Source organism: Vitis vinifera, chromosome 15 (assembly GCF_030704535.1).
Source record: "Vitis vinifera cultivar Pinot Noir 40024 chromosome 15, ASM3070453v1".
NCBI lineage: Eukaryota > Viridiplantae > Streptophyta > Magnoliopsida > Vitales > Vitaceae > Vitis > Vitis vinifera.
In genome coordinates, this window is record NC_081819.1 from 23361843 (window position 1) to 23389453 (window position 27611).

Genomic DNA, 27611 nt, shown 5'->3' on the forward strand with positions numbered 1-27611 from the left:
AGATGTTGACTCTTCAACATTTTAATAGATAACGAATTTATTATAGGACAAGTTCCAAAAAATTAATCAGTTTATAAATTTATTATAATCTAAACCTAATTTTTTAGCATACAAACCACACCCAAGTTTCTAAATATGTATGTGGTCATAAAAGCAATTGCAAATGCAAGGCAGATGATGACGCTCATGTGATAATGAAGATTGATTTTTTTCATATAGGAAAATGACATTGTGACATCATGGATCACGCTTTGGATAGTAAACTGCGTCTATGATGTCACTAATGACGTTTTTTACAAGTTTCAACCAATGAAACATCATTAATTTAATTTTTTTAATCATGTCATGTGGTCATATATAAAAGCAAGCACAATATTATTATTGTAATGAAAATTGATATTCTTATACGATATAATCCAATGACTAAGTCAAAAATTAAATTAGACGGTTGGTTTTCATTTCTTATTTTTTTGTGGTACTCATGATTGAATATAAATAAATTTAATACTAGTTTGAATTGTTTAAAAAATAAAACTTAAAAAGAAAATGGTGTTTCATAATTGTATAACTGTTTTGAGAATTGTTATATGATGTAAGTATATAATCGTTTTAAAATTTTTGAAATATGGTTTTTTTAGAAAAAATATGAAATGTTTTTCAATCAAATCATTTTTATGGGTTATTATTAAATATAATTGAGATTATGACAAGCACGTATTTGAGATTTTTTTTACATTCAAATTCTTAGATATAATCATGTTAGAATTATTTTTAAGAATAGTTATTAATAAGATAAAAATCCCTAAAATTTTCTATTATACTCATTAAAAAAAAACTCCTTATTGTAAGGTGAGTATATAAGAAATTGATTATAATTTTAAAAAAAAAAATCTTCTATTTTAAAGAGAACAACTTGGTTTTAGAACAAATACTGATAAAAACAAGTTTCAATTGTTCAAGAATCCAAGATCACAAGTCATTATGCAGTTAGAAAGACATTCCAACATAAAAATTAGTCACCCTACAAATCTATGCTCACATGCCATATGTACTAACAAAGCATTCTAGCATAAAAATTAATCAGTTTATAAATTTATTCTAATCTAAACCTAATTTTTTAGCATACAAACCACACCCAAGTTTCTAAATATGTATGTGGTCATAAAAGCAAATGCAAATGCAAGGCAGATGATGACGCTCATGTGATAATAAAGATTGATTTTTTTCATATAGGAAAATGACATTGTGACATCATGCATCACACTTTGGATAGTAAACTGCGTCTATGATGTCACTAACGACGTTTTTTACAAGTTTCAACCAATGAAACATCATTAATTTAATTTTTTATAATCATGTCATGTGGTCATATATAAAAGCAAGCAAAATATTATTATTGTAATGAAAATTGGTATTCTTATATGATATAATCCAATGACTAAGTCAAAAATTAAATTAGACGGTTGGTTTTCATTTCTTATTTTTTTGTGGTACTCATGATTGAATATAAATAAATTTAATACTAGTTTGAATTGTTTAAAAAATAAAACTTAAAAAAAAAATGGTGTTTCATAACTGTATAACTGTTTTGAGAATTGTTATATGATGTAACTATATAATCGTCTTAAAATTTTTTAAATATGGTTTTTTTAGAATAAATATGAAATGTTTTTAAATCATTTTTATGGGTTATTATTAAATATAGTTGAGATTATGACAATTACGTATTTGAGATTTTTTTTTACATCAGATATAATCTTGTTAGAATTATTTTTAAGAATAGTTATTAATAAGATAAAAATCCCTAAAATTTTCTATTATACTAATTAAAAAAAAAACTCCTTATTGTAAGGTCAGTAAATAAGAAATTGATTATAATTTTTTTTTTAAAATCTTCTATTTAAAAAAGAACAATTTGGTTTTAGAACACTGATAAAAACTAGTTTCAATTGTTCAAGAATCCAAGATCACAAGTCATATGCAGTTAGAAAGACATTCCAACATAAAAATTAGTCACCCTACAAAACTAAACTCACATGCCATATGTACTAACAAAGCATTCCAGCATAAAAATTAATCATAAGCAATTCTGGGTAGTCTTATTAGCCTAGGATTCATACAAATTATAGAGAAGCCATAAACAGTATCTCTGTGCTATGATGTGCTTAGTTCATATGTAGTAATGAATCTTTTTCAGTTAAAATTCAGACACTTCCTTCCGAACGAAGAATTGGCCGGAAGGCCCCCCATCAGGCAGCAGAGCCAATCTCACAGGGCTTTCAGCACCTTCTTCGATAGTTAAGATGCCACTGTTGTAGTTTAGATCTGTTTTGACAAAGCCAGGACAGACACAGTTGATGCAAAGAGTAGGATACTTCCTGGCCAGAATCCTTGTGTAGGCATTCAAGGCTGCTTTTGAGACTGTATAGGCAGAGAGATTAGAGGGCCAGCTTTTAGCTTCTAATAATCCCTCTTTGAAATCTTTTAGAAACTGGTTTAAGACCTCATCCACCCTCTCTTCTGTAAGGTTTTCAGCATCACTTAACACTGCTTTTGCCCATTCATTCTTAATATTCTGGAACAACACAACAAGAAAAGTGATGTAAGCAAAAATACGACTTGGGGAAATGCTTCATTGACTCCCACACAAACAAAAGCCAACAGCTCTTAATCATTCACAACAGATAATTTCCAGGAAAATAAGCAAGTTATGTGCATTATATAATAGTATGCATTACCTCAATATTATTAATTACACTTACCAAACAGCATCAATCAACCCTTTTCTTCATATGGTTTTCTTCTAAACAAATCAAGATGTGACAAGTAGATCTTCCATCACCAATCTAAAGTTCAATAAGCTTACAAAAATATTTTGCTCTGTTGACTCAATCAAGGCATCTTTTGAGTGGAGCTGTAATGAAAAATTCACAACGAAACTTGATCCTTCCAAGTTTCAAACTGAATCATTTGGCTCCAATCCAACTCTACTGAATTTCATCAAATTGCCCAATTACAAACATGGTTGAACATCTTAAGTATATATCAACATTGTATTCTGAATGAGGATTAGTGTTATTTTGCACCTGCAGCTTTCCCATTGAGGAGGAAACATTGACAATCCTTGGCGAATCTGATAACTGGAGAAGAGGAATGAAAGCTTCAATCATCCTCTTTGGCCCATAATAGTTTATTTTCAGGCATTCTTCCACCAGCTCGAAAGGCTCAATCATTATTTCCTTCCAATTGACTTTTCCTACTGCCTGCAAAATAAAATGAAGAAAATCTCAATCCTCTTGGTAGCCATTATATGCCCTACTCCAACATAAAAAGAGAAGAAGAAAACTGCTTCTGGTATGCAACAAGATTTTCTTCCATAATTCTAGTTTCTAGAAAAGATTTTCATCTTCCTTTCAAGAGAAGGTAGAAGAAAAACTCAACAGCATGGGGCCTTAGAAGTCTAAATGTTGCTCCTTTTCAACTTTCAAATATACCCCAATGGCTATTAGAATTTCAAATCCACTCTTCTTTGAACTTACAGCCACAATCAATTGCTTTAAGCCAACAAAGAAATTGTATATGATACCTTACCTCAGCAGAAGCAATTCTTGACCTTAAAGCATCAGGATCCGTTACAACCGTTCCACCTATCCCTGCATTGTTCACCTGTCCAGTATCACACATTTCTATTATCCAATTTTTAACTATAAAAGAACAAAAAAATAAAGAAATATAAAGAAAGTTATTAGATACCTTCCAGCTATTTAGAGGTCCTCCATTCCTCAAGAAATATTCACTTCAAAAATTTTCAAAGAATCATGATGGATAAGGAGAGATTTGTTTTATCAAGTGCAAACATATATGGAATTCATTGGCAAATCCACCTCATAAAAGTTTATGCAACTCCATATGGATTGATGGATATAAAAAAGAGAGAAAATGATGGAACCGAGGAGAGTAAATAGGGCACTGGTTTATAGTGGAATAAGTATAATGATATACAATCTGGACATTACACAACACAAAAATTCTACTTGTAGGAACGGTCACACCAAAGGACACATGTTATACGAAGAGACACGAGTCATTTGGCGGTAGGGATTTCAATGGCAATGACCTAGAATGACCGCCCTGCTTTGAGGCAACCATTGCAACAAGATGTGAACCTGTCCCCTCTTAGGATGGCAGACATTGCATCTATTGTGATGAGATAAACAATAAATGCTATTAACTCCTCCTACATTGCATCAGAAGAACCTTTAACATAAATTATGAAGTTATGATAGTTAATCAAGGACAAGATTAGGTGATCAATCACTCAGCTATAGAATGGAGCAGACAGCTCAATAACTGGTGGGATCAGACCCACCAAATCAGTGCAACCCTGAATGATATAAAGACCCACAAGGGAAGGGGGATTTCTCTATTTTGAATTCCTTCTCTTACCAATTTATCTATTTAAGCCCTTGAGATGCCCATCATCGACTTGATCATCAGAAAAGAATTGGCCTAACTGGCCTCCCCACTCTAACCATGCATTTTAGTGTTATAGAGGAAGGCTCATCAATAAGAAAGGTTAGCAACTTGCTTGGAGGGTGAAACTCTACTCAAACAGAAAACTTTAGTTTTTAACATGGACTATGTAGCATATATTTGGATAAGGTTATGCTCCAATCTCCACTGCTAGCAAAAATAGGGGCACAACCTCAAGGACCTGACTTCCCAGCTAGAATTCTTCTTAGGTACTGTTTTTGTGGATGGGAGAGGATAGTTGATATAGAAGAGAATCCAAAAGAAACATTAGTCAATCATATACGTCACAATTTCAATGTTTCTAACGTATTTCTCTCCAGTAAACCGAGGCCCTTCTTTCCTCACATAGAACAACAACAAAAGGTTCTCCATTTTGGCGGTTGCTTCAGATAAAGTGGTCTATCACAGTACAAAAGACATGCCAATTGAAGGCAAATGGGAAATTTGCTATCTTCAAAAATCATCATAATCATTGAAATTGTCAGACATTCATAAACATATTCTCGAAAGAGGGGGAAATTGAAAGGAAAATTTTGGGTAAATTGGGTATGCTGTAAATCATCAATCCAGGAGTATCCAAGACTTGTGATTGCCATAAGAAGAACCAATTAAACCAGAGAAAAAAAAAAGGAAAAAAATCATCAAGAAATGAGGGTTTCAATCTCACCAAGATATCAAGCTTCCCAAACTGGGCTTTGATGAAATCTGCAATGGAAGAAATACTAGCAGGATCCCCAACATCAAGCTGATGAAAAACCAGATTAGAGAGACCAGATCCTTTGAGACTTTCTAGAGCTTCAAGACCCCTCTTCTCATCTCTAGCTGTTAACACCACTCTCACCCCATTGGCAGCCAACTGCCTACATATTTCCAACCCAATCCCTTTATTTGCTCCCGTAACAACTGCATACCTGAGTCACACCCAATACACAAGAAAGTAAGAACAACAGTTGTTTTATATGTGGTTGGAGATTGTGAAAAGGGCCATGGGATAAAAACCAAGTACCTTGTTGCTGCTTCAGCCATTGTTGATGAGATGGGTACTGTGTTTGAGTGCGGAAGAAGATGGAATTTTTGTTTCCTTGCAAGGTTTGTTGTACTAAAAACAAGAGCAATGAAGATTATTGTAATGCATTCGATTGAGACAGAAATTACAATTTACAAGTAGAAATGTTGTTCCCTTTCTTATTTTCTGTGGTACTCATGATTGGGCATCGACAAATTTAACAGGCTTTAGTTTGAATTGTTTGGCAAATCAAACTTGGTGTTTGGTAATTGTTTCTAAAACTGCTTTACTATATAACCAATTTTTTTTGATAATTCATTCTAAAAATATAAAGTTTTTTAAAATAGATTTAATATATTTTTTTATCATTTTGTGTAAAATATTATTAAAAATTTACCTTTGATTTTTCAAACACAATCTTATTTTAATTATTTTTTAAAATTATTCTTGATAAAAATAAAATAAAAATAACAAGCCTTAAATTTTTTTATTATACAAAGTCTAAGGTTAATTATAAATTTAGATAAAAAAATTTCCTACACAAAACAAAGACTTTTAAAAACAAGTATTAGACTTGGAAGAAAAAAGGAAAAAATGAAATTCTATTTCATAAATTATGAAAGCGTGAGCCTTTTTATAATTATTTCATTTATTATGAAAATGAGTTTCCTAAATATTCTCTTATATTACCCATGTGATAGATGGTTTCTCTTCTCAATTATTTTGGATATCTTTTCAATTACTCTCAAATTTCAAATCATTTGACATTAACGAGTTCAACAAGACAAATTGAAGTTTTGCCCTTTCAATTTAAGGCCTTAATTTGAATTAACTTATGCAATTCTTTGAATATTTACAATATATATATATATATATATATATATATATATATATATATATATATGTAAGGGTTTGGCTTTGACAAACTCTTATCTCTTTGTTCCTTGAGGAATCTATTAGAAAAAAACAAGACACTGTAAGAAAGAAAACAATCCAGAATTTAAATTAAGAACAAGACAGATGTTGACTCTTCAACATTTTAATAGATAATGAATTTATTAAAGGACAAGTTCCAAAAAATTAATCAGTTTATAAATTTATTCTAATTTAAACCTAATTTTTTAGCATACCAACCACACCCAAGTTTCTAAATAAACCGCGTACCAAAATAATTATTTTATCATCTTAATTGTTTTTTAATAGAAAAACAAAAAAATACAATAAAGGCTACATGTGAATGTACATAAGAGGAGCGACACAAATGCAACAGAAATAGCGACTAGGAATAATTAATTAACTATGACCATCTACCATTTAAATCATTAATAAAATGTACATTTTACAATGATTTTAAAAAATATTTTTAACGTTTTTAATACTTAATTTTTTTTTTCAAATATTAGAAAATTTAAAAATATTTCCTAAAATTATTATCAAATGCCACCAATGAAAGAGTCTTCTACTTTTTTTTAATTGCTCCTCATATTAAAATAAAAATCTGATTCCTTTAAAATATTATAAAAGGAAGAAAAAAAAGACATAATTTATGAGGAGTCTCGAGTAAAAAAGAGAGAAAAAAAGTCTAACCATAAATTCAAGAGAAAGAAAATTTTGTTTACTGGCCAAAACCACAACTAGTGCTCTCAACAGCCAAATGAGTGAAGTGCAAAAACCTTAAAAGTATGATACAACCTACGTAAGATCACAGACGATTACAACTTGCCTGGGAGAGTTTCTTAAATGCAAAAACCATCATTTCAAGGTCAAACACAATTTTTTAATTAAACTAAAATTTTAAAAAATGTCAAAGTTACCCATATTACCCAAACATAAAACTAAGCCTTCGTGGGTAGTCTAATTAGCCCGAGATTCATGCAAGCCATATGAGAAGCAATCAACAGAGTCTCCATTCTATGATGTTCTTCTTTGACATCCAGTAATGAATCATTTTTAGTCAAAATTCAGACACTTCCTTTTGTAGAAAGAATTGACCAGAAGGCCCGCCATCAGGCAGCAGAGCCAATCTCACAGGGCTTTCAGCTCCTTCTTCAACAGTTAAGATGCCGCTATTGTAGTTTATATCTGTTTTGACAAAGCCAGGGCAGACACAGTTGATGCAGAAAGTCGGGTATTTCTTGGCCATAATCCTTGTGTAGGCATTCAAGGCTGATTTCGAGACTGTGTTGGCAGAGAGAAAAGTAGGCCAGCTTTTAGCTTCTAATGATCCCTCCTTGAAATCCTTTAGAAACACATTCAACACCTCATCCACTCTCTCTTCTGTGAGGTTTTCAGCATCACTTAACACTCCTTTAGCCCATTCATTTTTTATATTCTGTAACAACACAACAATAATAGTAAGGTGAGCAGGCATTTTCTAGGAGCACATTTCTCAATTTGGAAATAAAAACTCAAAATTTAAAGAAAGTCCCTTCACCAATGTCTCAAGAGAAGGCCAGTTGGGAATAAAAGAAAAGAAACATTGAATGATTCACGCATACAAAAGCCAACAGCTCTTAATCATTCACAAGAGATCATTTTCAGAAATATGGGCAACCCATGTACGTTATATTCATATCATACCATGTATTACCCCCTATGCGAGAGTATCGATCAACACTTTCCTTGATGTGGTTTTCTTCCAAACAAACAAGATGTGACAACTAGTAAATTTTTTGTTGCTAATCTAAACTTCAATAAGCTCACTAAAAGCATTTTGGTCCGTTGAATTAACCAAAGCAAATTTTGAGTGGAGTTGAAATGAAATTTCAGTACCAAACTTGACCCCACCTAGTTTCAAATGGACTCTATGTGGCTCTCGTTCAAGTCAAATTGCAGTTCCAAACTTGGTTGAACATGTGAGATGGGTGCCACCACTTTATTTTTGTTTGAGGATTAATGTCAAATTTTTGTACCTGCAACCTCCCCATTGAGGAGGAGACGTTAACAATCCTTGGCGAATCTGATAACCGGAGAAGAGGAATAAGCACTTCACTCATCCTCTTCGGCCCATAATAGTTTATTTTCATGCATTCTTCTGCCAGCTCGAAAGGCTCAATCATTATTTCTTTCCAATTGATTTTTCCTACTTTTGCCTGCATTATTAAAAGAAAAACTCAATTCTCCAGGCAGCCATTACACCCCTACTCCACTGACCCAAAAAAAAGGAGAAGAACAACAAAACTGTGTCAGGCAGTTTTCTAACTTTTGGCAAAGCTTTAATACAAAACAGTTTTTTCAAAATTTGTTCTGAAAATAGATTACCATATTTATAACAATTTGAAGTGTTTCAATTGGGATTTTTTTTTTTTTATATAGAGTATTATGAGCAACAATTGAAAATATGAAAAATATTTTACAAACTATTACATTACACGTAAGTGTATAAACCCTTAGAATAAGCCAAGAAACTTGTTTTTCATATTTGAGTTCTCAACAAGAACTGTTCAGAACAATCTTTGAAAGCATTGCCAAATAGGCTTACTCTTTCTCCTTTTCCAAATAATCACTCCATGTGCGATCTTTTAGCCATCCACACTCACTTAATTTCAGCCAACAAAGAAATTATATACGAAGACATACCCGAGCAGCAGGGATTCCTAATCTGAAGCCATCAGGATCTGTTACAAGCGTTCCAATTATCCCTGCATTGTTCACCTGTTCAGAAGTCCACAATGCCAATTACCCAATTTTTAACCATAAACTGAAAAAATAAAGTAACCATTTAGAGGCCATCTATTCCTCAAGAACTAATCATAAGATTCACTTCAAAATTTTCAAGAATTATAAGTGGGTAAGGAGAATTCTTCATTTGGGTGGTTGTGCATCATATAAAAGTAGTCTATCACAGTACATAAAGCATAAAAATTGAAACTCAAAGCATTCAAACTCCCAATATTAAGTTCTAATCCATTGAAATTGACCATCTTCACAAAGCATCAAAATCATCACAGACATATCATATCAAAAAGGAGGGCAAAATCAAGGGAAAAATTGGGTAAGTGGGTATCCCACAAATTTTCAATTCCGAAGCATTCTACATATTTGACTTGAACAACAAAAACCCAGAAAAGAAAAAAGATGGAAATGAGGGTTTAAATGATACCAAAATATCAAGCTTCCCAAACTGGGTTTTGATGAAATCTGCAAGGGAGGCAATGCTGGCAGGGTCCCCAACATCAAGCTGATGAAAAACCACATTAGAGAGACCAGATCCTTTGAGACTTTCAAGAGCTTCAACACCTCTCTTCTCATCTCTTGCTGTTAACACCACTATCACCCCATTAGCAGCCAACTGTCTACATATTTCCAACCCAATTCCTTTATTTGCTCCTGTAATAACTGCATACCTGAAAAGATACAATGTAGAACAAAATAAGCACAGTAGTTGCCGTTTATGTGTTTGGAAATTATAAATAAAAAAATACAGAATAAAAGAGTTAAAAAAAAAAGGGGCCATGGGAGAAAAACCCAAGTACCTGTTTGTTGCTTCAGCCATTGTTCTGGAGTTGGGAATGCTGTGTGAAGTGAGAAACTAGGCTTGTGGAAGGCAATTGATTTGTATTTCTCAATTTTATTTTATTTTTTGCGGTACCCATGAGTCAAAACTCAAAGAACACAAATAGATAAGATTTCAATGCGCTTCAATTTTTTTGAAAAATGAAACTTAAATGAATTTGTGAACCAGTCTATAATTATTTCAAAATATTGTAAAATTATGAGTTATATTATTTATCCCAAAATATTCCCCTTTTATTATTCATATATTTGTTATGGATCGTCTCTCACTTAATTTTTTAATTAGGTGGATAATATTTTTTGAATCACTTCAAGTTATTCAATATTAATGATTTCAACACGTGTGAATTTCTTTAAAAACTATGATAGTAATAAAATGTTTAGAAAATTTTATTAGATTATAGAATTAATCTAATCCAAACCCAATTTATTAATAATCCAATTTGACAGTCTAGAACTCAGTTTCTAAACAAACCATGCAGCAACTAATAATTTTATCATGTTAAAAATGACAACTTGCTTGCTCTTAACATGATTCTTCCATATAAACTTGATGAAAGTATTCAAGACTTCTTTTTATATATTTTTCTCTTTTTATGTTCCTAATACCTTGAAACAAAATGTGTAACTAATTACATCATGTCAATACTTGTTATTAAAAATATTAAATTTATTTTTTATAATTATATTTTTAGTCAAATAAATTTTATGTGAATACTTGTTAAACAATGTAATTTTCTTTTAATGGTTGATAATTAATTTTATTTTTAGAAAGATAAATAGGTTAGTAGAGTTAACAACTATTGTACGAAATAATTTACCTAAGAATTCATGTTTTCATTGACCCAATGAGAAAATATAATAAGTGAAAGCAATTTGATACTGAATTAATTACTCACTAAATACAAGATTAATACAATATGAAATCAATTCTATAATAAAATAAATAAACAAATAAATAAAATATATTAAGAACGAAGAAGCAATGAATAGATGTTTTTAGATTCAATATTACTTTGGTATTGTATGGATATATGCTATTATTGTATATTATCGATCATTATTTTTTTATAAAATGAATAAATGTTTAAAAAATATTTTTGAGATAAGGAGAAAGGGTTAATTTTCTTATAATTTAAAATTTTAATGTAAATATACTAAGTTACCATAGGTTTTAGATTTCATTCATCATACTATAAATGTATTTCATATATAAATTTTATTTTTTGAAAATAAAATTTTATTTTTAAAAAATTATTTAATATTCCTATCTAAAATATTTTATGTCAAATTTCTTCCAAAAATAAATTTATGGGATTGCCAATGAAGAGATTTGAAAACAAATATAGGAAGAATAAATAAACGAGAGGGAAATGTACCTGAGGGAGGCCATGCTGGTGTGGATGAGAGTGGTGGCTGTGATTATGGATCGTGGGGATGTGTCTTGCTTTTAAATGAATACCCAGAAGAGAAGAAACTGCTGTGGTGGGCAGGAAACTTCCAAAGAAGCTCAGAGACTGGAAAAGAAAATGATGGGTTTGACGGGAACCTCAGCTGCAGTCTCCATGCTGTTTGAAATGGCCCTGGGTATCGGTGATAGGTCGTGTATGGGTGAGGTGGTGAGGCTGTGAGTACTGGATGGTGAGTAGGTGGAGATGGAGTTGTTGCTGAAGGTGCTGGTGGGTGTTGAGGTTGGAAATGGTGGCGCTGCGGTGAGGGTGGTGGGGTTTAAGATGATGGCTGTAAGCGGTGGCTATGGATGGTGGGAGATGAAGAGAGGAGCTGTAGCCTTGTAGGAAGCGGTGGGTTTGAGGTTGTAATCCTGGGTGCCTCCAAATTTCGAGTATTTTCGACCTGCCTTTCTCTCCCCGGAAGGAGGGAAATCCTCTACTTTTTTTGTTGGATTATTTACCCCATCATTACCTAATACCTACCCAAGTTTTTCAAAATATTTCATAAAATTTAAGTTATTAAACAGTAGAATAAATAAATAAATATATATATATATATATATAAAGATTAAAATATAAAATAAGAAAATTAAAGCAACACCCAAATAAAATAAAAAAATGATTTTGGTACCATAGGTGGAACCTTTTGTTTTTTCTCTTCTGTCACATGCGTTCCTTTTTGTCTTTTTTCTTTTTCAATCCACCATCTCAAAATCTACTCCATCACAAAATACCACAAGGCTTGCTTTCTTTCTCTCCCGGTATCAATCCAAGCCTCATATGGTTTGTATGTTTTTCCCTTTTTCTTTTTCTTTTTTCTTTTAAGTTCGTTGACCACTTTAATGCTTTTTTTTGGTACCATAGGTGGAACCTTTTGTTTTTTCTCTTCTCTCACATGCATACCTTTTTGTCTTTTTTCTTTTTCAATCCACCATCTCAAAATCTACTCCATCACAAAATACCACAAGACTTGCTTTCTTTCTCTCCCGGTATCAATCCAAGCCTCATATGGTTTGTTTGTTTTTCCCTTTTTCTTTTTCCTTTTTCTTTTAAGTTCGTTGACCACTTTAATGCTTTTTTTTTTCCCCTTCGTTAGGGAATTTTTTAATTTTGCTACTTGACTTATTTGGTACCCGAAAGAATCTAAAGTTTCATGGCTCCATTTTAGGGTGAGTTCAACTATTAGGATTTTCTCCACCTATATCCTTTAGAATATTTGATGGACGGTTTTTTTAGAACTTAGCATTAGGAATTTAGACAGAGATCCCAGTATTAGGATTGTAATTTATGTTCATGTAATGTGAAAGATCAAACATTTAACTAAATAAATCAATTCAAATACGATATGCATAATAATTAGGCTCATATGAATCCAAATAAGATGTAATTTTTAAATAAGTAATATGTTGTATATTTAATCCATTTAATAATGAAATATTATTTAATAATCAAATTAAGTTAGTTATTATATTAATTTATATGATTAGCCTCTCAATATAATATGATTATGATTCAATTTTTACCTATTTATTTTAAAATCAAATTTTAAATGAGTTAAATAGGTTTTAAATATAATTAAGTTAATTAACACAATTATTAAATAGATCAATTTGAGGTACATTTGTTTAATGCAAATCAATCCAAAATAACTCATTTATTAAATAAATTTATACAAGCCAATATGAATTTGATTCAAATAAGATTATGTTAAACTCAAACCAACAAAAAAAAGAGTCAAATGGTATAAAACTTTATCACTCCTCCATTTGCCCTCTAATTCCAACTCCGAACTCAACCACTTTTTGTAGAGCTTGGGATGCTAGTCTACTCTTAGTTTGGGCACATTTTAAAGAGGGCAGAGTCGAAGCCTGCTCCCCTGCGCCTAATCCATTATTTGCTTTTGAGTTGGATCATGGATGACATTGAGCTCTAGTCTAAGTTTCTCCACATTTAAGGAGTTGGACTCTTAGCCTGCTTGCCAAAATGTGGCTGAACTCAAAGTAGGCACTAAAGAGCAAGCTCCATAAAATGTGGTTAATGTCTAATAGCACGATTGCCAAATTCACAGTATGCACCTAAGAAACAAGTTAAGAGTCTCCTCCCCAGATTATAAGTAAACTTAAGAGGAACATTGAAGGGAAGGCAAGGCAAGGCAAGGCACACGAGATAGTAGGCAAGGTTGGTTATGTTGGGCTTGCCTGATCCATGTCTAGGCTGGGCCACTTTGCTTAGACCCAACTTTCCACATGAGCGGCCCAAGCTTACAGCACATTTTTATGGAAGAAACGATGAGCCGATAGGGTACTGGCCTGAGGGTTTGTTGAGAAATTTCACGAGCCATGCAACCACAGCAGTATGGGGAGGAACAGCTGTTGGGGAAGATCCTTTTCCACCAATGGGAAGCGGCCATAAGTTCACAGAATCGCTGGAGGGAGGCTACGGGTCTGCATGTTATATTAGAGGGATGAAGGTTGTAGAAAAATTGGGAGGGAATTTCACTGATGTTAATGATGGTATGCTTACAAAATTTGAGAACCGTCCCATATGCTACACTGTGGGGGGGTCAGGGGTTATGGAATTTTTGTTGGAGGGGCTGGTGGACTTTGTGGATACAGCGGATTATAATTATTTTATGTGTTCATTTCGATGCCGTAGAATTCTCTATATATTATTTTATGATATGAATAATAATAATGTTTGTGTACATGATGTTTTTATAATTTTGCTATCTTCCTCTTTAATCACTTCTGTTTCTGTACTCAATAATCAAATTCCTAAAACTAAACCAACCATCCATTGAATTAGATTGTCTAAATATTTTTTTTTTAAATAATAATAATTTTTGGAAGAGGTTGGACTGGTTTGATTGATTATGTTAATGTTGTGACATAAACAACTAAGAAAGGGTGCTTACAAACTTTAGAATAAGTTTATATATTTAGTTACATTCATTTACAAGTTGATAAACATAAAAATTATGTGCATTAAAAATGTAGTGATTTTTTTTAGGATAATAGAATGATAAAGGATATGTGAATAAAGTTTATTTAAAAAAAAAGAAGATTTTGTGTGATTTTTTTTAGATGTCCTTAATAGTTGAATTTTGTATTTGTTTTATTAAATGAAATTTGAAATGCTAAATATACATTTATATTGAATAAATATCATGATTATATTTCTATAAATGTTAATATTAAATATAAAAAGTAAAATGGAATATATATTCAATTTATATTTCTATAAATGTAACTCCATTATAAGTGGATAAATATTTTTGTAGTCGATTTATCCTGTGCTAGAATTAAGCTTGTTGTTAATATGTATATTTTCCTTTCTAACAATTATATGAATTACTCAAACAATCTCAATTATTCTCTGTTATGATGGTAGAAAAATAAGAATTTGTTTTGTCGTATGATTTAAAAATAGTTTTTTATTTTTAAAAAATAGAAAATTGTTTTTAAATTTTTTTAATATTGTTTGATTGTTGTTATTTGAAAACAATTTTTAAAAATAAAGTAAAATATAAAATAATTTTTAAAGAATTAGAAATTATTTTCACCAATTTTTAAAAACAAAAGGAAACTATAAACCCATTTACCCATGTTTTTTTAAAAACAAGTTTTAAAAAACATGACTATTTGGGACTTAGATTATTACTATTTGGGACTTAGAAAAAATATGCAACAATTTAAAACAAAAAAAAAAGGTGTGAAGTCGTGGATATCCCTTTTGTGGTCTCCTAAAATGAAAATATTCTAAGTGAGCACCCTTTTCAAAGGTCCTATCGACCAATATTCAAGTGGCACTTGTGGCTCTTTTTTCCTTCTATATACTTTAAATCATTCTACAATTATTTTTAAAAACAATAAATAAAAAATAAGTGAAGAAAACTTAAAATAATTAAAATATATTCTTTGAAAATACCTTATTTTTTAAATGAATTTTAGAAAATTATTTCTGCTAAATAAATCTAAAAACATTTTTTTATTTTAAAAAAACAAAAAACTATTTTTAAATATAATTCACAAATAGGTTCATAATGTTTTTTAGAATAAAAGTATATTTGGAGAAGATTATTAAAAAAATTTATTGGGAAAAGCTCTTAATATTTTCTAAAATAAAGCATGTTTGGCCATATGATTTAAAAATGGTTTTTTGTTTTTATTAATAAAAAATTGTTTTAAAAAACTTTTAATACTATTTGACTGATGTTATCTATAAATAATTTTTAAAAATAAAGTGAAAAAGAGAATAATTTTTAAAAAATAAGTGGAAGTTGTTTTAACAAGTTTTTAAAAATAAAAGGAAAACATGAATCCATGTGATCATGTTTTCTGAAATTTGTTTTTAAAAAACAATTTTTAAGTTAAAAAATAAAAAATAGTTTTTAAAAACAAGTATTAAAAAGTTTGGTCCAACGATCCAATTTGTTTAAAAACTTAGACCCTATTTAAAATATTCACAAACATACTTTTGTTATAAACAACATCAAAGAACAGTTTTTTAAATTTATTTTCCAAAACAATTTTTAAAAGCAATTAGTAAACATAATTTTAGAATATTTTCAACATTTTTTATGTTTTCAAATATTTATAAGTATTTTATTTTTAAATTATTCCCCGTATTTATATAATTATATTTTAAAATCATTTTTAAAAATAATTAAAATATATTCTTAAAAAAATACTCTATTCTTGTGAAATTTTTCAAAAACCCGGAACATCAACAACCATGTTTTCTTTTTCATTTTTTTTCTCAAAAACGAAAATTTTTCCTTCACATCCGAATCCAAACACATAATAGATTTTTTCTTTTTCTTTTATCGGTTATTCTAACCCAAATATTCAAAACTATTCAGGAGAAGTTAACACATTGAAATTTCATAATTATCCTTATTTTGAATAAAAATACATTCAAATTCCTAAAACTATGGTTTCAAAATCAAAATAGAGAAGATAAAGGAGATTAGAAGTCAAATTTCATCAATATTTTAATGGAGATTTATTCAAAGTAATATTTTTGGATAAGAAGAAATAATTTTTTTTAAAAAAATTCATAATTATCCTTATTTTGAATAAAAATACTTTCAAAATAAAACTCCAAGATATAAAATTCAAGCTTATATTCTCCCCACCATTCATTTTAATCTTTGGGTTTTGTGTTTTTCTTTCTTCTTTTTCCATATATCAGAAATGGTCTTGTTCCTTAGCCAGCCTGAACTCAGCGTGGGTGTTTTTCAGGGAATGTTGCAGGGGATATTAGGAAAAAGAAAGGCAAAGAGACCAAACAAACCGTATGGAACTGAATGGAGACGCGTCAAAATTTTGGCATGTAGGAATTGTAGAACCCCCTTCTCCTCTACTTCGACTCACCCCATACAGAAGGTAATGTCTCTACATTCTTTTACTTTCTTGGTATTTATTTTTTCTGCCATTTATGATTTATTTTATTATATTTTTAGGTGAATGGCCTCGATGGGGAACCCTATCCAAATTGTTATCATGTTAAAGAAGGGTAAGTTGTTTTTTTTTTCTTTCCTTCATTTTTAATTTAGGCTCTCTTTAATTTTCATAAAAGAATAAATTAAAATATATTTAAAATTAATAAATTATTTTTTATATGTTAAAACCAAAAAAATGAGTTTTTTTTTTAAATCTTTATTTTAATACCTTACATAGAATACCAAACATAAAAAAGATTTTTTTTAAAAAAAAATTGAATATTATGAGATTTTTTTTTCTTTATTTTTCTTAAGGTATGTTTGGTTCTAAGGAATGGAAAAAAAATTATGTATTTTAAAATTATTTTATATTTATGTAATAAAAGAAAATAAGAGAAATTAGTTTGAAAAAGAATATAAAAATAACTTGTTGATTTTAGATTTATTTTTTATTTTTTTAACTTTTTTTATTTTTCTCTATTTTTTTCTTATACTTTCCTTCAATTTTTTCCAAAACCAAACATAATTTAATCCATGTTATATTTTCTTTTGGGGAGAATTGAGATAATATTTTTCTCACTATTACATTTGATTTATTATATATATATATATATAGGGCAAATTTGGAGATCCAAGGGCCTAGAAGTTTTCATACTGCCCATCTCTCCAATGGAAAATCAATACTGTTATTGAGAGTGGTCTGCATTCCATGTCGTGTGTTAGCTGGCTTCCAAGTGGTATATATGTTTCTTTTTTGTTATATTTCAATAAATTTAATAAATTATTTTTATATATTATTTAAATTTTTTGTAATATTTTAAATTTCAAGCAAATAATTTCTTATGTTATTTTAAAAATTCCTTTTAGTTCCATGTGGACCGGAACAATGATGAAGACCTATACACAGACTGGAACAGTGATGAAGACACAGACTGGAAAGATGAAGACGCATATTATTGGAGCAGTGATGAAGACACATATTGGAGCAGTGATACTGAAGACACAGACTGGAGCAGTGACAGTTCCAGTGATACTGAAGAGACATATTGGAGCAGTGATGAAGACATACACCTCGACGTTGGACACTTCATTCTGAATGCAGTGTAAGTTATTTAGGGTGTGTTGGATAATAATTTTTTTTAGATAGTTTTAATGAAAATGATTTTTTTAAAAATATTTTTAAAAGAATCATTTTAAATATTTTTTTATGAAATATTATAATTGATTTTTTAATTTTTTTAAAAGTGTATCCTTAATTTTGTCTAACTTCTAATTTCTTTTTCAAAAACCGTTTTTACTTAAAAAGTACTTTTAAAAAATATTTTCAAACCAACTATTATATATATATATATATATATATATGTCATTCTCATCTTACTTTGCATTATTTGAAATTTGAATATTTGTTTTTAAAATATATAACTTTTAGTGAAATTTTAGCATACTTGATTTTTTGTAAAATTTTTTATTTAAATAATATTATTTTTAAAAATAGTTTTTAAAATATATTTACAAAAATACAACCCTTTAAATATTAAAATCCTCTCTTCAAAATAGGATTTTTTTTTTTAAAAAAAAAGGATTTTATCATTTTTTTTTTAAGAATTAAAAAAAAAAAAACCAATTTTAGCATACTTGATTTTTTGTAAAATTTTTTATTTAAATAATATTATTTTTAAAAATAGTTTTTAAAATATATTTACAAAAATACAACCCTTTAAATATTAAAATCCTCTCTTCAAAATAGGATTTTTTTTATAAAAAAAAAGGATTTTATCATTTTTTTTAAGAATTAAAAAAAAAAAAAACCTTTCCTTAAGCCTTTTACATCTTACAATATATTTGTATTATATTTGATAACAATGACGTTCTTGATTTCAGATTGTCCAATTCCATTCCGTGAGTTCGTGAAGCAATTAGAGAAGTAGTGGAATTCCTTCAATAAATTTTATTTTGCCATTAGCGAAGAAGTAGTGGATTTACTTCAATAAATTTTATTTTGTTTTTGGACTCTTTCTTGATGTGGGAATGGGATTGACTGAAGCATAAATAAATAATCAAATGAGAGGTCCAATGAATGGATTTTATCGCCTCTTCCATTCATTCCAATTTTGCATTTCTCATCTTTTATTTTTATTTTATTTTATTCTTAAATTTTGCATGTAGCATTGAGTAATTGAAAAAGTAATGCTATATATGTAACATTGGGCATCAATATGCTTTTTAAAGAAACTATTGAATTATTATTCTACTATAAAAAAAATATCGATTTATTTAGAGTTGTTTGATAATGATTTTAGAATATATTTGATAGTGATTTTGAAATGTATTTTAAATATTTTTAATATTTAAAAAATAAAAATTTTGTTAAAAAAATTGAAAACACTTCCTAAAATCACTCATTTTTATATTTCTCATTTAAATAAATTTAAAATATATAAAATTTTAATTATATTTAATTTTCTTTTATATTTTCTATAGTAAAACCAAATATAAAAAAACTTAACATTTCTTTCTTTCCTTAACCTTAACGTTTTTATTGGGACACTACTTATCAAATATAACCTCTAAAATAAGGTTGTTGCTCACAAAAAGTCCTATTAACTTTAGCATCCATTTCTCCTTCAAGAAAACTAGTAAGAGTGTGTTCCACAGTATCTTCATTCAAATTGCTTTTAGAGAGACCGTTTTCTTTACAAATGTTTCCAGGCAAAGTACTTTTTCAAAAGCGTTTCTTATACTAGAAGTGCTTTCTAAAAGCACTGCTAAAGAGACCCTAATTTGCCTCAACCCATACGCTAGTATGGTAGAGGGAGGCTCTTGCATTGTGATTGTTAGGAGAGACTCTTGCATTGTGAGTGTTAGGAGATTAAGTAGAAGACCTCATCTTCAAGTCTACATGTAATAAAAATTATAAAATGATCCTGCGCCATATATAAAAAAAAACTACAGAAAGTAAGAGGTGATCAAAAGGGCGGTCAGTAGTCGAGCAGGCCAGGCCAGGTCGGAAGCGGACTGCTGGAGAACATCTTCACATTTCTCTCCTCCTATAGAGCCCCCTCCTCCGTCGAGAGAGAATGTCCCTCACAACTCCCTTCACCGTCGTAGGGCAAGAAGGGCAAGCACAAGATTATAACCACCTGATGAGGGATTTGCTCATTGTGGACCAATCAAGAATGGAAGTTAACCATAAGATCAGCTGTCATCATCCGCGGCACCAATGTAGGTGAGGTCTGTTCGCCGCACTCTCACAGTCCCTCTAAGCCACTTAGATGCCCTAAGATTAGCGTGGTCACCACTGCCAATCACAGCAGTGTTACCTGAAGATGGTCCGGCCCCTGCCCCGTCTTCCAATTGCCTCCATGGATCAATTTCTATATCGTGGTCCTGCTGCAACGGCATATTCTTTAGTTTCCCAGGTCGCACCAAAGAACTGGAATTCCTTTGAGACTGGTTTGTATTTCCAGGGTGGAATGCAGGAAATGAGAGGCTCGGTTGAAGTGAAGCAAGGGCGGCGGAGGAGACAGATGGTGGCTGGCAAGAGATGGAACACCGGCCAGAAGGGACAAGAATTGGCATTGCAGCTTGGATACGCCAGCGGATGCAATTGCATGCAATCCAAGTCATTCTGCACGATAAATAAGATATGTAGAGAGACCATTCAGCATTCTTCCTTTTTTTGCCTTAAGATTTGAAGGTTGAACTAAAAAGTTCGTGCACACAAAGTGTTCGAAAAAGGAAGGGAGAAAAACAAAACTATACATGAAATCGGGCAATTCCCTATGGTCAAACAATTGTCATCGAGAGAATTTAAGGGTATGCTCATTAACAATGAAATAATGTCAAATAGTATGTCAACAAATAATAGAATAAATTCTCTGCTCCCTCACGATCAAATCCAGAAAATTCCTTGATAGATTCAGTGGTTGACTTTGAGGCAGGCTTCGACTTTAGCCAACTCGGCTGACAACTGCTCAACAAACCATGGAGAACCAACAACAGCCGATCAAAGAGACTTTGCCAGATAAATCAAGAGAAGCAGCAGTAGAAGCCTCCATCAGTGACTCTGTCTCCCTCTTTGAGGGAGGACTCTGCATGGAATAAAGGGAGAGATAAGTATTACTGAGGCAAGACTTTGCCTCATGTTTCGTGATTGCTCCCTGACCAAGGACAATAAATTGTTTAAATGCTTGTCCTTTGTAATTTTACGCTGAAGGTACTTCACAATTTGAAGAAATGGCCAAACACAACCACACATGCATAAACCAATTTGTGTTGTCCCACATCGAATAGGGGAGAAAGTTCCTAGTGCTATACATGTAGAGGTTCATCTTAATCAAGTAAACGCATTTTAAAGCCGTGAGGACCCCTTTGGGTCCAAAGTAAACAATATTTACATAGTTGGGAGCGGGTCGTTACACAATTACTTCAAAAAAAAAAAGTCCATTTGTTAGCCAATAACTTGTAGGTGACCTACAAGAAAAATCAGCAGATTTGCATAGGTTTGTAACATATGACTAGGTTATTAGTGGATCAAAAAGGCCAAAGCAAGCTTATACAGCAAGAATGAGTTATCTGTGACCAACATACATGGGAACAATTTCCAGTAAAACCAAACAAGCCACAAGACAAAGTGTTTCCGATAAAACACACAGTATTCAATGAATTGCACTGAGAGAAGCTTTAACGGGTTAGCATATAATTACCCTTCTGCACAAATGATAGGAAGCAATCTTAGGAGGAACTGCAACCCCAGTGCCATGGAAGCTCGCAATGCTGCAGGGGAGGGTCGTGCAGAATCAGCTACTCCAGTTGGTCGCCTAGCTAAACCAGGATTACCGCCTCTCATACCTTTCCTTTTATTGCCTTTGTTTGCAGGACCTTCAACTCCAGAAAGAACAGCTCCTGCCTGCTTAGTTGTCCCACGAGTAACTGTATTTATTTGTTGTTCAATAATATGCCTCTGCTTGATCAAATCACTTGCAAAGGCATTGCGTGAATCATCAGAGCTTTGATCTATGCAAGGAAGAACCAATTCAACAAGAGCTCTCTCAGTTGCATGCTGTTGGCTGACATTGAAACCTTCAAAGTTAGACATTTGGGTAGGACCCTTTTCCATATCTTTTGGAGTCTGTACCTTCTTCTACAACCTCCCCTTCTTCAAGGGAAGTGACTTCGAATTTCTTCTTATCTCCCTTGGTGGCAACTGGATCCAAACTAGAATAAGACCAACCCTATGGCTTCCAAAACTGGACCTTAGTGGAGAGACCTTTACTCTCAGCAATATTAATAAGTCGTTGTCTAATGGATTTCCTTCCAAATAGAACATCTTGACCTACCAAAAATCCATTTAGCTTGCAACAACGTTGAATCTGCCAAGGACCTCCCAAACAAGTGCACCACCTCTGAGAAAAGGGTTGCGGCATAAGGCCAGACAAGTAACCTTGTCAGAATGATCAGAATGAAGTTGTTCTCATTCATAGAAGCCACAGTTTTTTCAGGGTTGGGTGAGATAGAGTGAATAGCCTCTGCTAAGGACACATCATGGTTGTTGAGTTTTTCAACAAGGGCTTGTTCATTTAGCAAAAGCCTGAGCTCAACCCATTGCCAATGAAATTTTGCAGGTTGCAGGGTATCTAAAATATGCACTAGCTTATCCAGAAGCTTGGTCTCATTTTCTGCATATGGAACTTTCGATTCAGCATGTTCAGAAACCCAATTTACATCATCTTGTGTGAATAAAGTGTTTGGCATTTTGCAATCAATGATGGCATTCAGGAAAAGCCTTGCACGTAGATGAACAAAGGTCATAGCTCTCAAGTGCAGATCTGGACCATTCAACTCTAACATGGCTGCAAACTCAGAATCACTGGCATCTACAGCTACAAGATCATAGAAACTGTGAGTGTCTCTCATACACACATCCAGAAAAGGCAGATGCTTTGTGGCATCGCTTATGGCCATTGTTAAAGATTGATACAATTGGTGGATGTCCTCACGGTTTGTGATGTTAGCATTAAGAATAAATGGCCTCCATACAACAAATGAAAATATTGAATATGCAGGCGGAAATACTAAATTAAGAGGGAGTGTTCGTTGCATCCTTGATAGAGCTACTATAGATGGTTCACCCATGAGATCCACAACTAATCCATCACAAACAGTTTTGCAGTTCCCAATCAGCAGCCTAAACCAATGCACACAAACTTCAACTGAATTATCCACCTTAAAAGCCCCAAGTGACCTGGGATTCCCATTCGACTTATATCGTGTACTTCGTATAAATTGAATAACATCCAGGCCCTCCTTTAACCTGAAGACAGCTACCATCCTCTCCAAGCTAATGACTCCATGAATAACTGCCCCAATAACAAGTGCTGACGCAGCAGCTAAAATTTTGGTAGCTCTCCCAAGTTTGGCAGAGTTATTCAGAATTTCATTTGACACGGATGCATTGGAATCATGAATTTCAGGAGACAACTGAAACTGACTACGAGGAGCCTTTACAAGAGCAAAAGTTATAGCAAAAGCAAACGAAGCTTCTACTGCAAGTGCTATCTCAAATACACGGCTTTATCGCTCTCCAAGAGCTTTCTTAAGTAAGCATAGTGTCACGGACTTAGTCTTTTCCTAAGCTCGTGCGGCACTTAGACAAGTCAAGACACTTGATCTTGTTAAGTCAGCCTGACTCCCCATGCTTAGCTTGCTAGGCTAAGATGCTCACAACCGGAAAACTTTAGAAGTCGTGGTAGGCAACTCTTAAAGAATGAAAACTTTTATTACTCAAGGAAGCCTTTACAAGTGCTTTGAGAACTCACTTGCTTGGTGTCTTGGCCAAATGAGCCCCCCCCCCCCCCCCCTCGTCCCTCCCTCCCTTTCTTTCAAATTTATAGGCACCAATGGACCTCTCTAGAACCTTGGAGGGTTCCTTACAATTCAAGAACATTCTAGATCTTCCTACACTAATCTATGTACAAGAGGCTTTTAGAATTCTCTAGAAAGCCCTGGACTCCTCTCATGCCTTCCACCAGGGTGTAGAGATGTGGAGACTTCTCTAGACATTTCTAAAAGCTTCTACACTCTTCCCACTAATGGCTAAGTGTAGGAGTCTCTAGAAGCTTCCTGGGCTCTATATAAACCCATTGGGAGGCTCATTTGAAGCATCATGTGACACTCTCCCTCACCTGAGCTGCAGACGTCCTCGTCGCACCTTCTGCCCGAAACTACTCAATCTGCTCTTGGAATTGCCATAGTGCATCTACTGGCTCCCAGCTAGCCTCGCTCTCTAGTAGTCCCTTCCATTTCACTAAGTACTCCGTAGCAGGAGGCACACCTCATCTCCTGATGACTCGGTCTACAATGATGTGTTCTACCTCCTTGTCATAGGAGGTCACGACTGTTGTAGGTGCCCTCTTAGACAACCCTCGGCTTGGATCATTCTTGTCTTCGTGATATGGTTTCAAGTAACTCACATGGAAGATAGGATGGATCTTCAACCTTGGTGGTAACTCAACTTTATAGGACACCTTGGCGACCTTCCTAAGTATAGAGAATGGTCCTTCATACCTCCTTACAAGGCCTTTATGCATTAGCCTTAATGATTTGAATTGTTGAGGAAGGAGCTTGACAAGTACCATGTCTCCAGCCTTGTACTCTATGTGACATCGCTTCTTATCAGCCCACTTCTTAATCTTCCTAGTGGCCCTGTCCAAGTATGAGCGTGCTATGTTAGCTTGCTCGTGCCATCCTTTTGCCAACTTGAAAGCCATCGGACTTCTCCCCATATAGCCTATCATTAATGTGTGAGGAGTTAAGGGTTGCTGCCCTATGGCTAGCTCAAACGGGCTCTTATTGGTTGCCTTACTCCTTTGCAAGTTGTATGAGAACTAGGCTATATCTAACAACTTAGCCCAATCCTTATGGTTGGCACTCACGAAGTGCCTCAAGTATAGCTCTAGCAAGGCGTTCACCCTCTCAGTCTACCCATCTGTTTGTGGGTGAAAGCTTGTAGAGAAGTGAAGCTCTAAACCCATAAGCTTGAAGAACTCTATCCAAAACTTCCCAGTGAAACGTGAATCGCGATCACTAATAATATACTTAGGCAACCCCCAATACTTGACTACGTGATTTAAGAATAACCTGACCATCTCCTCCACAATGCAGTCAATAGGAGTTGCAATGAAGGTCGTGTACTTAGAGAACCTGTCCACTACTACTATGATAGAGTCGTTGTCCTCTGACTTGGGTAGCCCGATGATGAAGTCCATGGTGACGCTATCCCATAGGCGCTCTGCTATTGGTAGTGGTTCCAATAGGCCTCTAGGTTGTCCTTGTTCCACCTTGTCTTGTTGGCACACAAGACAAGTCCTTACATAGGCCTCAACTTCATCCTATATTTGAGGCCAATAGTAAGCCGACTCGAGTAGTGCCCTTGTGCGTCATTGCCCAAGGTGCCCAACCCACTTGGTGTCATGACACTTCTTAATCAGATTTCACCTTATATTCCCCCACTTAGGCATGTAGATTCATCTCCCCTTAGTGTAGAGTAGGTCGTCTTCCACCCAGAACCGCTTAGTCTTCCCTTGTTGAATGCCAGGGCGATGAGGCTCTTAGCCATTGAATCATGTTGCAGCCCCTCCCTTAGAAGATCCATTATGTCTCCTTGGGGCTAACTCGTCATAAATGCTAGCTCTGCCTTACGACTTAGGGCATTGACCATATGATTAGCACTTCTTGGCTTATACTCCAGCGTATGGTCGAACTCAACCAGGAAGTCTTGCCACCTAGCTTGCTTAGGACTCAGCTTCTTCTGTGTTTGGAAGTAGCTGATGGCAACATTATCGGTCTTCACTATGAAGTGAGACCCTAGAAGATAGTGTTTCTAGGTGCGCAAGAAATGGACGATGGCGATCATTTCCTTTTCCTGCACTGTATAGCGCTTCTCCGTGTCATTTACCTTGTGGCTCTCGAAGGCGATTGGGTGCCTATCTTGCATAAGAACTCTCCCAATAGCGAAGTCTAAGGCTTCTGTGTGTACCTCAAAGACCTTGGTATGGTTGGATAATGCCAACACCGGCTCCTCAGTCACAACCTTCTTCAAATCCTTAAAGGCTTGTTGGCACATTTCGTCTCATTCCCATGCCTTATTCTTCTTAAGAAGATCAGTGAGTAGAGATGCCCTTGCCGAATAGCCCTTGATGAATCGCTGGTAGTAATTAAATAAACCAAGGAAAGATCTGAGTTGAGGTACCTTGGTTGGTGCATCCCATTCTTGGATGACTTTCACTTTGCTATCATCCATCATCAGTTTGCCATCCTTGATGCGATGCCCTAGGAAGTTCACTTCTTCCTTAGCAAATAAGCATTTCTCCTTCATCACATGTAGCTCATTCTACCTTAGGATCTTGAAGACCTTCCTTAAATGCTCTACGTGCTCTTTCAGGGTGTTACTGTAGATGACTATGTCATCCAGGTACACCACCACGAACTTGTCTAAGTAGGGGTGGAAGATCTTATTCATGAGGGTGTAGAACGTTGCTGAGGCATTGGTGAGGCCAAAGGGCATCACTAAGAATTCGTATGAGCCATACCTGGTCACACATGTAGTCTTTGACTCGTCCCCTTCCGCAATCCTTACTTAGTAGTAGCTTGACCTTAAGTCCAACTTCGTGAAGTATCTCGCACTACCAAGTTGGTCAAACAAGTCAGCGATGAGCGGAATAGGGTACTTGTTCTTTATCGTCACCTTGTTGAGTGCTCAGTAGTTGATACACATCCGTAAAGACCCATCATGTTTCTTTTGAAATAGGACCGGCGCGCCATAGGGAGCCTTGGATGGTTGAATGAACCCTGTGTCCAGCAACTCCTTAAGTTGTCTCCTTAGCTCCTCTAGCTCGGGTGGCGCCATTCTATATGGCCCCATAGCAAAGGGCTTAGCTCCTGGTTCCAACTCGATCTTATGATCTTCCTCTCTCCTAGGAGGAAGTCTTTTAGGCAACTCAGGCAACATCACATCCTTGAACTCATCAAGGACTCTTTTGATTTCCTTAGGCATGGGTTCTCCCGACTTTTTATCATTTTCTTCCTTAAGAGTGGCGAGGTATGTCACCTCTTTCCTCTTTAACCCCTTCTTTACTTGCATAGCCAATAACATAGGGGTCTTGGGTGAACCTTCGGTGATCGTAGGGACCACGCATGGCTTCTCTTCCTCTAGGATAGCCATTAAGCGTAGGAAGGGTAGTGGCATAGCCTTGACCTTCTGTAGGAAGTCCATCCCTAGTATCATTTTGAAGTCGTCCATGGGTGCCACTGTGAAGTCAACCATTCCTTCCCGTGAGCCGATGTGCATGGTCACTTCGCGAGCTACTCTATGTGATGGCTTGGCAGCTAAATTAACTGCCTTGAGCCAACCTCCTTCTTTGGATGCTTGGAGCTCCAGCCTCTTTGTCTCATCCTCTGAGACAAAGTTATGAGTGGCACTAGTGTCCACTAGGGTCTTGGTGCCCTTCCCATTTACAAAGGTTTTTACATACATTAACCCTTTGTTTTGAGGCATCTTAGGCACCGACTTGGCCTTAAGGGCGTTTAGGAGTTGTAATGATCCCACATGAGCATTACTCTCCTCTTTTTCCTCAATCATAGCATTTAGGCATTTCTTCTTAGG

At 33.7% G+C, this 27611-nt stretch overlaps 3 protein-coding genes and 1 pseudogene across 6 annotated transcripts; 1 reads left to right on the plus strand and 3 right to left on the minus strand.

Moving 5' to 3' along the window:
- Positions 1-2044: 2044 nt before the first annotated feature.
- On the minus strand, positions 2045-5798 carry LOC100248214 ((+)-neomenthol dehydrogenase). 2 transcript variants are annotated; one of them, XM_002267312.5, is made up of 5 exons: positions 5540-5798; positions 5201-5444; positions 3592-3666; positions 3087-3263; positions 2045-2575 (listed from the first exon to the last, which is right to left on the minus strand). In XM_002267312.5, the coding sequence occupies exons 1-5, from the start codon at positions 5557-5559 to the stop codon at positions 2198-2200; spliced, it is 894 nt and encodes a 297-aa protein (XP_002267348.2). In that variant the 5' UTR covers positions 5560-5798; the 3' UTR covers positions 2045-2197. The 2 variants fall into 2 exon arrangements, with proteins under 2 accessions (XP_002267348.2, XP_019081148.1); XM_019225603.2 differs by lacking the exon at positions 5540-5798 and adding an exon at positions 3754-3796.
- Positions 5799-7132: 1334 nt separating this feature from the next.
- LOC104881904 ((+)-neomenthol dehydrogenase) lies at positions 7133-12033 on the minus strand. 3 transcript variants are annotated; one of them, XM_010663429.3, is made up of 6 exons: positions 11434-11994; positions 10015-10038; positions 9642-9885; positions 9119-9193; positions 8452-8631; positions 7133-7871 (listed from the first exon to the last, which is right to left on the minus strand). In XM_010663429.3, exons 1-6 carry the CDS (start codon positions 11445-11447, stop codon positions 7494-7496), a joined length of 915 nt encoding a protein of 304 aa, XP_010661731.1. In that variant the 5' UTR covers positions 11448-11994; the 3' UTR covers positions 7133-7493. The 3 variants fall into 3 exon arrangements, with proteins under 3 accessions (XP_010661731.1, XP_010661732.1, XP_010661733.1); XM_010663430.3 differs by lacking the exon at positions 10015-10038 and having other exon boundaries at positions 11434-12033; XM_010663431.3 differs by lacking the exon at positions 8452-8631 and having other exon boundaries at positions 11434-11986.
- Positions 12034-16625: 4592 nt separating this feature from the next.
- On the plus strand, positions 16626-18958 carry LOC104881906 (uncharacterized). The gene is made up of 5 exons (XM_010663432.3): positions 16626-16892; positions 16970-17022; positions 17565-17685; positions 17816-18051; positions 18830-18958. Exons 1-5 carry the CDS (start codon positions 16701-16703, stop codon positions 18849-18851), a joined length of 624 nt encoding a protein of 207 aa, XP_010661734.1. The 5' UTR covers positions 16626-16700; the 3' UTR covers positions 18852-18958.
- An 876-nt stretch (positions 18959-19834) lies between these two features.
- On the minus strand, positions 19835-24717 carry LOC104881941 (mediator of RNA polymerase II transcription subunit 12-like; annotated as a pseudogene).
- Between the last annotated feature and the right edge of the window lie 2894 nt (positions 24718-27611).